We start from the raw sequence: 11,206 nt of genomic DNA on the forward strand, positions 1-11,206 counted from the left end.
ACAAAAATATAGAAACTCATGTTTTTATATAGGTAATTCAATTTCTAGAATGTTGAACCATATGTCCAATATTAAAAAAACTTTCATTTAAAAAATTCATCAATTTTTTTATAATAACTTCGTTTAAAGAATTATTTTAAATGTATACTTTCTGATGAAGAGTATTTCATTATTTATATGTTTATAATTACTATTTTTATACCAATTTAGTGATCACTTTCTGTATTTTTTTTAAGTACAATGCATTAAATATGCTCAGATGTTTTATTTTAGTAGGTTACTTATTCACAATGAACAACTAACTATCCCATATTATCTATACACAATGAAGCATTTAAAATGAATTATCTAATGTTATCTTCTTTAGTACAATAGAACTGTTCTAAATTGACCAATCATTGTTTATCTTTGTTTCTGTTCCATAAAATAAAGTATTGCTGATTTAGGTACTATACTTTTAAAGAGGTGTTAATAAGATTGTCTCCTTCTCTATGCTTTTGTGTTTGCTTTATAGGATTACAGAAAATATTTTGGAGAAATATATATGTTTTCTGAAATTTAACTTAAGATACAGTCAGGGTGTTAACTCATATCTATGAACACATTGCAGTTTTTGTCAGAATAATTTTGATAACACTTAAGAATGTCATAAATAGAACAGTCACATGAAACTTAATTTTCATGTGTGCCTAATTTTGACTACTATAATTTAAAAGAATCAGAATGTATCACTTGCATACCTGTTTTTTTTAAATTGTACTTTAGGTTCTGGAGTACATGTGCAGATCATGCAGGATTGTTGCATAGGTACACACATGGCCATGTGGTTTGCTGCCTCCATCCCCCTGTCAACTACATTTGGCATTTCTCCCCATGTTATCCCTCCCCAACCTCCCCACCCCCGTGCTGTCCCTTCCTTGGCCCCCCACAACAGATCCCAGTGTGTGATGCTCCCTGCCCTGTGTCCATGTGTTCTCATTGTTCAACTCCCACCTATGAGTGAGAACATGTGGTGCTTGATCTTCTGTTCTTGTGTCGGTTTGCTGAGAATGATGGTTTTCAGATTCACCCATGTCCCTACAAACTCATCGTTTTGTTTTTTTGTTTTTTTTTTTTTCTTGCTATGAATTTTAAATTTATTTTTGTTCTGGAAATTTTATGTTTACTTAAAACCTTGTATGTAATAGAAACATAATCCATCGAGCCTTTGGATAAACAACATTTTCAGAGTTTACTCATAATATATTCTTCAAATTATCCCACACAAAACTGCTTAGAAAGAATGTGTTAAACTATATTGATGATTTAAAAACAAGCACAACAACATAAAGAATCTTTCTCTATTTCAGGAGAAATTATTACTGTGAAGTTATCATTTTAATATCTTTGATGTCAATTCTGGGTGAACCAGGATGGTCGCTTTCTGTCCCGTTCAATGATCCTCTTGCCCTGATCTTGTTCAGATGGCTTCTCTCCCGAGTACAGCACCACAGTTTCCATGGTGGGAGCCTTAAAAGGGCCCCCTTCTTGTTTCCCTATCTGTCGTCTGATTTCTGCAGTCTCCTTGCGCACCTTCTCATAGCAGTAGCCACAAAGGACATGTTTCAGTTTCAGGTGACCACATTCAGGACAAACATCTATATTGTTCTTAACTTTAATAAACTTCTTAGGGTTTCTTTTCCTACACTGGTTAACTTCAATGGTGCGTCTGTTTTTGGGAGCTGCCATCCAAAAGATACTATCTAAAAGGCCAGAATTCTCTCTACAGCTAGTGCTCGACTTACGACCACAGTCGGGACCACGGACCAGTCGTAACACGATTTGGTCGTAAGTTGAGTAGACTATATGTACAGTTGAAATGGTGCACATGGAGTTGGTAGTGCTGCCGCAAGCTGGTCCACACTGTAGTACGCCCAGCTGGGCAATGTTTGCACTGCCAGAAGCGGAGCAGTCGTGGCTAGCGATTGTGGTCGTAAAGTCGAATGGTCGTAAGTTGCATAGGCGGTAAGTCGATCAACACCTGTACTTCCACTGGTATCATTTACTGGCTCTGTAAATATGTCTGGGCCCTGCACTGCTAATGCTGGTCCCCAAGGAGGACTAGGAAAGCCCGGCCAGCCCTGCAGAAGCTTCTGCAGTAGTTGCTCCCAGTGGTTTTGAATCAGTCCCTGGGCCGCAGGCCATGGTGGAAATACCACCAACAGCATGGCCAGCACCATCTTCCCCGCCAGAAGAACTCATCATTTTTTTTGGCTGCATAGTATTCCATGGTGTATATGTGCCACATTTTCCCTGTCCAGTCTATTGTCAATGGACATTTGGGATGGTTCCAGGTCTTTGCTATTGTAAACAGTGCTGCTATGAACATACGTATACATGTGTCTTTATAATAGAATAAGTATATAACTTTGGATATATACCCAGTAATGGGATTGCTGGGTCAAATGGAATTTCTATTTCTAGGTCCTTGAGGAAGCACCACACTGTCTTCCACAGTAGTTAAACTAGTTTACCCTCCCACCCACAGTGTAAAAGTGTTCCTATTTCTCCACATCCTCTCCAGCATCTGTTGTCTCCAGATTTTTTAATGATCACCATTCTAACTGGCGTGAGGTGGTATCTCAATGTGGTTTTGATTTGCATTTCTCTAATAATCAGTGATGATGAACATTGTTTCATATGTTTCTTGGCCTCATATATGTCTTCTTTTGAAAAGTGTCTGTTCATATCCTTTGCCCACTTTTGGATGGGTTTGTTTGTTTTTTTTCTTGTAAATCTGTCTTAGTTCTTTATAGATTCTGGATATTAGCCCTTTGTCAGATGTGTAGATTACAAAAGTTTTTTCCCATGTTGTTGGCTGCTGGTTCACTCTAATGATTGTTTCTTTTGCTGTACAGAAGCTCTGGAGTTTAATTAGGTCCCATTTGTCTATTTTGGCTTTTGTTGCCAATGCTTTTGGTGTTTTAGTCATGAAGTCCTTGCCTATGCCTATGTCCTGAATGGTTTTGCCTAGGTTTTCTTCTAGGGTTTTTAAGGTGTTAGGTCTTATGTTTAAGTCTTTAATCCATCTGGAATTAATTTTAGTGTAAGGTGTCGGAAGGGGTCCAGTTTCTGCTTTCTGCACACTGCTAGCCAGTTTTCCCAACACCGTTTATTAAACAGGGAATCATTTCCCCATTGCTTGTTTTTGTCAGGTTTGTTGAAGATCAGATGGTTGTAGAGATGTGGCATTGCCTCCAAGGCCTCTGTCCTGCTCCATTGGTCTATATCTCTGTTTTGGTACCAGTACCATGCTGTTTTGATTACTGTAGGTTTGCAGTATAGTTTGAAATCAGGTAGCGTGATGCCTCCAGCTTTATTCTTTTTGCTTAGGATTGTCTTGGCTATGTGGGCTCTCTTTTGGTTCCATATGAAGTTTAAGGTGGTTTTTTCCAGTTCTGTGAAGAAGGTCATCGGTTGCTTGATGGGGATAGCATTGAATCTATAAATTACTTTAGGCAGTATGGCCATTTTCATGATATTTTTTCTTTGTAACCATGAGCATGGAATGTTTCTCCATTTGTTTGTGTCCTCTCTTATTTCCTTGAGAAGTGGTTTGTAGTCCTCCTTGAAGAGGTCCTTTACATCCTTTGTTAGTTGTATTCCTAGATATTTTATTCTCTTTGTAGCAATTGTAAATTGGAGCTCACTCATGATTGGCTGTTAGTCTGTTATTGCTGTATAGAAATGCTTGTGATTTATGCACATTGATTTTGTATCCTGAGACTTTGCTGAAGTTGCTTATCAGTTTAAGAATATTTTGGGCTGAGACCATGGGGTCTTCTAAATATACGATCATGTCATCTGCAAATAGAGACAATTTGATTTCCTCCTTTCCTAATTGAATACTCTTTTTCTTTCTTGCGTAGTTGCTCTGGCTAGAACTTCTAATACTATATTGAATAGGAGTAGTGAGAGAGGGCATCCTTGTCTAGTGTCAGATTTCAAAGAGAATGCTTCTAATTTTTGCCCATTCAGTATGATATTGGCTGTAGGCTTGTCATAAATATCTTTTATTATTTTGAGATATGTTCCTTCAATACCTACTTTATTGAGAGTTTTTAGCATAAAGGGCTGTTGAATTTTGTTGAAGACCTTCTCTGCATCTATTGAGATAATCATGTGGTTTTGTCTTCGGTTCTGTTTATGTGGTGGATTACATTTATAGACTAGCTTATGTTGAACCAGCCTTAGATCCCTGTGATGAAGCCTACTTGACCATGATAGATAAGCTTTTTGATGTGCTGCTGCAATTGGTATACCTGTTTTTTTAATGATAATGCATTATTTTTAGAGATATACATCTTAGTACTCTATCTGATTAAATTTTATTTTACATATTGTGAGAAAAAATGTATAGTGTGAACTCTGAATCACAGAATTCAAGTGTAAAATGCTTTGCTATATTCTTTACAGTTAGGAGTATATTCTGAACTTCCCCTCAGTAGATTGTCTTATGCATATGACATGATTATTAGCAATTATAGTTGCTGTTGTTCCTTGTTAACTGATAAGGATAAATCATCATATTTCAGTTACAGATATAATTAATTGATAATCTAAATTAAGACACATATTTGAGGATAGAACTTTCTTTCATCAGAATATATGTGAACATTTAAAAATAAAATTACATATGTATATATGGATTGTAGAAGAAAATATGATTTGAGTTAAAAATAGAAAAAAACACCTCTATAGACTAAATAAGGAAAACTATAGATCTTTATACCTCATAGGTAGAATGGTGGATTGTACATCTTTTAGTATAAGACATTCTGGGTATGAATCCTTTGCTTCATAGTTGTGTGTCTTGGACAAATATTTGCCCATATCATCTATGATATGGGGTAAAAACCTGGCATCTACTTTAGACTTTTGTGAGAATTAAATGCATCAGTCCACGTCAACCACTTAAGATGATGCCTGGCATATTTTAATTAATGTTAGAGATTATTGTTATTCTTGAAAATAGGGTTAGTTAAGCCCAACATATAGTATTATCCCTTTGATGAATTCTGGGATCCATCTTATCTTAAAGCTTGAAAAATAATATAGGGGGCAACAGGGTTGTCTGCGTGGTACATAGTGGAGTTTATAGATACAACTTAATATCAATATTGATAAAAATATAGATTCTAATATGTTTTCCCAGGAGTCTGAGTCCAGTCTGGGCAACATAGTAAGACCCTGTCTCTCTGCTCCCTCTGCTGCAGCCAAGCAATCCTTCTGAGTAGCTGGGACTACAGATGGAGTCTAACTCAATCTGGAATGCAGTGGCACAATCTTGATCACTGCAACCTCTGCCTCCCAGGTTCAAGCAATTCTCTTCTCTCTTCCTCCCGATAGCTAGACTACAGAGATTGAGAAGTTCAAGATCAAGGGGGCTGGAGAATTGGTATCTGGTGGGGGCTGCTCTCTGCTTCCAAGATGGCACCTTGTTGCTGCATCCTCTGGAGGGAACACTGTGTCCCTACATGGTGGAAAGGACAGAAGGACAAGAGTGTGCTTCCTTCAACCTAGGCTTTTTTACAAGGGTGCTAATCCCATTCATGAATGCTCTGCTCAATGGTCTCCAAAAGGCAACACCTCTTAATACTGTTGCACTGGGGATTAAGTTTCAACATGAATTTTGAAGGTACACCATCATTCAAACCATAGCAGATCTAATTTCATTATTTTGCATGTGAATATTTAGTTACCCTAGAACCAGTTGTTTTAAAGACTATTCTTCCCTCCATTTAATGAGGCACAGATATATGAGTTTGTTTCTGGAATAGATTCTCTGTTCTCTTCCAATGATTTACACACGTCTCTTCTAATACTTAAGAGCACTTTTATTAATGCACTGTAATTGTTTATTTCTCCCATTAAACTGTGAGTTCCTTGAAAAAAAATATGTTTTCTACTAAAAATGCAATGCAGAAATTTCAAATTATGAGAATAAAGTAAATATAGCAAACAGGAAAAATTCTGCTTTTAATATGCTTTTAATTATACTTTTGTCTGTATGCAATAATAATTAAGTACTTGCTGTATGTCTCTAGGTCTCTTGCTCTCTTTGCATAAAAGTATCTTGAATGATATATTTCACAATATTAAAACTGGTAATCTCTCTCTGTCTCTGTCTCTCTCTCTCTCTCTGTCTCTCTCTCTCTCTCTGTCTCTCTCTCTCTCTCATTCTTTTATCAGATTGGTTCTGAGAAGCTTTTTAGAGAAAGGACAAAGGGGAAAACATAAAAGCACTCGGCTTCTGATCAGGATAAACTATAATTTTAAAAATTATATTATTATCTTACATTTTCTTTTCAAACAATGAGCTTGAATTACTTTTATGATCTTTTTATGTGGACTTGATTTTATTTTTTATGATTGGGATTTGATTTTCTGGTGCTTTATAAATTTGAGGCTTTCTATCCTTCATTAAATTTGGAAATCTTTGTCATTTGAATATTGCCTTTCTCATATTTCTCTGTTCTCTCCTCCTCTCCTTCTGGGACTCCAGTTACTTCTCTGTCGTTGCCATTTTATTCTCCATCTCTCCTACTCTTTCTTTCATGTTTTTCATCTATGGTATGTCCATTGCTTGGGGCAATTATTAGAAGTTATCTTCCAGTTCACAATTATTTTTCTAGTATGTTTGATAGAGAGCTTGACCTGTCCATTGTGCTTATATTGATTTATTTTTTTAACCATGAGAAGTTCTACTTAGTAGAACTTCTTTTTCATAATATGTATATTCATTTTTATAAGCTTCCATAACAAAATTATGACTTTATTTTACTTGTATTATTGTGAATGTTTTAAAAATCCAATATATGTAATTCTTACAAGTCTAATTCTACTCTTTTTTTTTCTTTTGCCATCTCTTGATCACAGTGAGTTTGTTTTCTTGCTTTCTACTTATGTTTTCTGAGCTCATATTTGCTTGATCTAAATCTGTGACATTCTTTGAGTTCTGAATTGAAGGAATTTTTTTTTTTTTTCCAGAGAGAATTTTTCTCATTCTAGGTTAAGGAAAGACAAAAATACACTTTAGTTTTTGTTTCAGGTTTCTCAGTCCATTCAGATAGAGCCATTTAAATCCCAAGTCCATGCAAAAAATAAATAAATAAATAACCTGAGTTTTGAAGAGAGGATGAGGCAGAGAGAAGCAAGGTTTCTCTTTTTTTCCTTATAAGTTATCAGGCTAAGAGCTGTGTTTTCCTATTTTTTTCTTCATTGGCCAGGAGATAGAGGGTTTTTTTTTTTTTTTTTTTTTTCCTAGCTCACTGTAACTATAGCCCTCCAAGGATTCTGATTTACAAATGAAGTCATAGTTCTAACTCTCTACCATGTGCAAGCCCCATTCTTCATGCCTTCCTGTAAAACTGAGACTAGTAATCCTGAATATGTCAAACACCGATACCCAGAAGTAGCTGTAGTGCTCACTCAACAATTTATTATTTTTTATTTATGTACTTTAAAGACTCAGCAATTTCCCTTTATTTCTTGTGACCTCAGAAACACATTTAAAAATACTTTTTTTCCTGTGTTTTATGCATAATTTCTAAGTATTCTTAGGTGTGAGAATTTTAAATATTTCTAATATGACAGTTTTCCAGAAGTGGAAGTCAACCAGGTGTACTTGCTTAATTAAAAGTATTAAAAATAAAAATATTTCTTACAAAATCAAACTAACACTAGTCCCATTTTGCTCTTAAAAATTAACTTTCTAGACTGGGAGCAGAGGCTCACACCTACAATCCCAGCACTTTGGGAAGCCAAGGTGGGCAGATCACGAAAGGTAAGGAGATCAAGACCAATCTGGCCAAGATGGTGAAACCCCATCTCTACTAAAAATACAAAAATTAGTGGGGCATGGTGGCAGATACCTCTAATCCCAGCTACTTGGGAGGTTGGGGCAGGAGAGTCACTTGAAACTGGGAGGCAGAGGTTTCAGTAAGCTGAGATCAGGCCACTGCACGCCAGCCTGGGTGACAGAATGAGGCTCATGCTTAAGAAGAAAAAAATAGAACTTAATTTTCGTGTACATAAATTTGTTCATATTCTTCTTTTCTTCATTATATCTCATTTCCTCAGACCCTAGCTTTCCTGTCCCAGGAAAACAAGTATATTCTAGTCCTAGCTGCGGTAGATATTGTCATTTCTGTGTTCCTGACTACCAGATGCCATTATTATCTTTATTTGGCATTGGATTTCCAACCCCATAACTTACCTAACCCAAAAGGAAGATAAAAATCTGACTTATCTGGAATGCAATTTTTACTTTTTTTGATAGCATTAGGACCTACCTGCCATTTCCCTTGATGACTGAGGCCCAAGTTTTGGAATTATCTTTATACATGTACCTTGTGTTTAAGTATTGAATCACTAAACCCCAGCCTTATTCCAATATTTTGAAAATGGCTTTCCTCTGCTCTAGGGTTTCCCTGGGTTCTCTGTCTTTGTTCTTCTTCTATCTCACACTGCCTGTCACATTGCCACCTACTCTTTGCACGAACAATAGACATTTCCCTCAGAGGATTACTTTCCCTATTGTTCTATATTTTTTCAAGAAGGAAACATATTATTTCATTTTTTCTTTTCCCAAAATGGCTTATTTTTATTGTTTCAGAGTTATAAAATAATATATCTTCATTAAAAATTCCCTCCTAATTGTAATAAACTATAAAAGAGGAAAGCGAATCTTCCCTGTAATCCTACACAGCAGAGAATATCACAATTAACAGCTTAGTCGTTCATATGAATTTATGGATCCAAAACACAAACATAATGGCCCTAAATTTCATTTTGTAACCAGACTTTTTTACAACAATGTTATTATGGGCATATTTCTATATTAATTAATAGAGAACTACCATATTGTTTTTAATTACTACAAAGTATTCAGTCATATGGAATATGCATAATTTATACATAGCCCTTGCCTGGAGAAAATATAAATTTTCTTTAAATTAGAAAAAATGCTGCAGTAAATCATCATATGTACAATGCTCTGTATGATTTATTTCTATGGTATAAAGTTCTATAAGTGAAATTACTGAATAAAATGATATGCCCTTTTTAAAATTTGATACATATTGGCAGGTTGACCTCTAAATAGGTTTATACTTCTCAGCAGTGAGCACTATGAATCATATTAATCTTTGTCTATAAAATTGGTAATTTATGATATTTAATTGTATTTGATTTAGTTAGAAATATTTAGCAGCTTTTAAAATTCTGATATTTAATGAAATGCCAGCTTTTTCAAAGGTTGAAACATAGATAAAGATATAGATAGATAATGTCAATTTATATGCAAATGAATTACTAACAGTAATCCAGTGCTTTATCCTTTGCTAAAACAATTTACAGGAAAAATGGTGAAATTTTTTTCTTGACTGCCACATTTTCTCCCTTTTTTAATCCTCAGGCTTAAATACTACTACTATTTTGCTGTGGGTCCTAAGAAAGCTTTTATTTTAAGAAATAAAAATGAAATGCTCAGGAAGGATTGTGGGAAGGGTTGGAGGCAGAGAGAAGCAAGGGAGCAAGTTTTTTTTCTTTTTTTTTTTTTTTTTTTCCTTATCAGTGATGGGGCTGAGAGCTGTTTTCCTACTTTCTTCCTTAACCACCTGATACATTTTATTTTTTTTCTAGCTCCGTCTAACTGTAGTCCTCCAAGGCTCCTGATTTGTATAGATACTCTCCTACATCTTCGTGGGTTTTTTTTTTTTCCCCAACATAAATATTTGTTTTCGAGAAGTATAGATGTAACGAGCTGCTTTACATAGCTATAACATACCGAATAATGAAGATGTTGGATTGTCTATTTTAATGCTCGCCTCATGCTGTACATGTTTGTAGTTTCAAGTTATTCATTCTTACAAGGTGCTGTGATGAACATTTTTGTACCTGTTGTGCTTGTAGTGCCTTTTGCTGGCAATGCCTCACTCTTTCCTCAAAACAACCCTAGATATCAAAAACAAGAACAGAGAGGTTATTAGCTTGTTGAACCAGGCTCATGTGGTAAGAGGGAGGATGTGCTTGAATGCAGGCCCAGATCTCCGAGAAACTAATTTTCTTCCTACACAAATTATGTCTCTGGCCACTGTATGCAATACAAAGTATCATTTTAAGTGCTCTAACTCAGCAATAACAAATTGTTGGTAACCAGGGTAAGAAAATCTTATGCTAATATTATTCTCCTAGCTGTTCTCCAACATGTGAAGCTTCCCTTGCTTTATGTGTTTGAATGTTGTACAGTTTTACCAAACTCAGCATGCTTTCTCATTTATTTGATTAATCTCTAGCTATGTCCTTTCCGTGGTATCTCTTGCTTGATCTCTTTGCACTTCGTTCTCCCTCATCCTTGTTTGCAGAATCTCCCTACCATAGATCAAAGCCAGAGACTTCATTCTGGTCTCAGTTTAGCTTTCTAAAGCCAGCTTTTCATATGGAGTTAAGAAGGGAGGGTCATACTTCTTCATAAAATGAAGGTATTTTGCATAATTATATATTAAATTTTTTTACAAGGATAAAACGAATATAAGAAATTGATGGCCAGGCATGGTGGCTCACGCCTGTAATCCCAGCATTTTGGGAGGCTGAGGCGAGCAGATCACCAGAGGTCAGGAGTTCCACACCAGCCTGGCCAACATGGTGAAACCCCATCTCTATTAAAATTGCAAAAATTAGCTGGTGTAATGGTGGGCACCGATAATGCCAGCTACTTGGGAGGCTGAGATAGGAGAATTGCTTGAACTTGGGAGGCGGAGGTTGCAGTGAGCTGAGATCATGCCATTGCACTCCAGCCTGGGCAACAAAGAGTGAAGCTCCGTTTAAAAAAAAAAAAAGAAAAGAAAAGGAGGAAAGAAAAGAAGGAAGGAAGGAAAGAAGAAAAGGAAGGAAGGAAGAGAAAGAGAGAAAGAAAGAAAGAAGAAAGAAAGGAAGAAAGGAAGAAAGAAATAAAGAAAAGGAAAGAAAGAAAGAAAGTGACAAAAACAACAAAATAATAATAGCTAATAAATAATAATGAGTCTAACTTGTCTGATAGTGGGCCAAATTCATCACATGTATTTTCTTATTCAATACTTCCAACTTCTTTCTGATGTTTTTAATATTAGTGTGACCATTTTATAACTAAGACATTGAAGCTTAGGAAAGTTAAATAATGTGGAAA

General features: G+C 35.6%; 1 protein-coding gene across 1 annotated transcript; it reads right to left on the reverse strand.

The window, feature by feature from the left end:
• Positions 1 to 1,122: 1,122 nt before the first annotated feature.
• LOC116531897 (39S ribosomal protein L32, mitochondrial-like) lies at positions 1,123 to 2,219 on the reverse strand. Its single transcript, XM_032250926.1, has 2 exons — positions 2,021 to 2,219; positions 1,123 to 1,760 (listed from the first exon to the last, which is right to left on the reverse strand). Exons 1-2 carry the CDS (start codon positions 2,217 to 2,219, stop codon positions 1,393 to 1,395), a joined length of 567 nt encoding a protein of 188 aa, XP_032106817.1. The 3' UTR covers positions 1,123 to 1,392.
• Between the last annotated feature and the right edge of the window lie 8,987 nt (positions 2,220 to 11,206).

This window comes from Sapajus apella, unplaced genomic scaffold, assembly GCF_009761245.1.
Source record: "Sapajus apella isolate SASKATOON/1434 unplaced genomic scaffold, GSC_monkey_1.0 scaffold3, whole genome shotgun sequence".
Taxonomy (NCBI): domain Eukaryota; kingdom Metazoa; phylum Chordata; class Mammalia; order Primates; family Cebidae; genus Sapajus; species Sapajus apella.

What these genes read in the sequence shown, in the direction of transcription:
- LOC116531897 (XM_032250926.1), bottom strand. Translation starts at nt 2,219, where the DNA reads ATGGTGCTGGCCATGCTGTTGGTGGTATTTCCACCATGGCCTGCGGCC. An exon ending in TGATACCAGTGGAAGTACAG is followed by an intron (nt 1,761 to 2,020) that starts GTGTTGATCGAC and finishes CTAGCTGTAGAG; the next exon opens with AGAATTCTGGCCTTTTAGAT.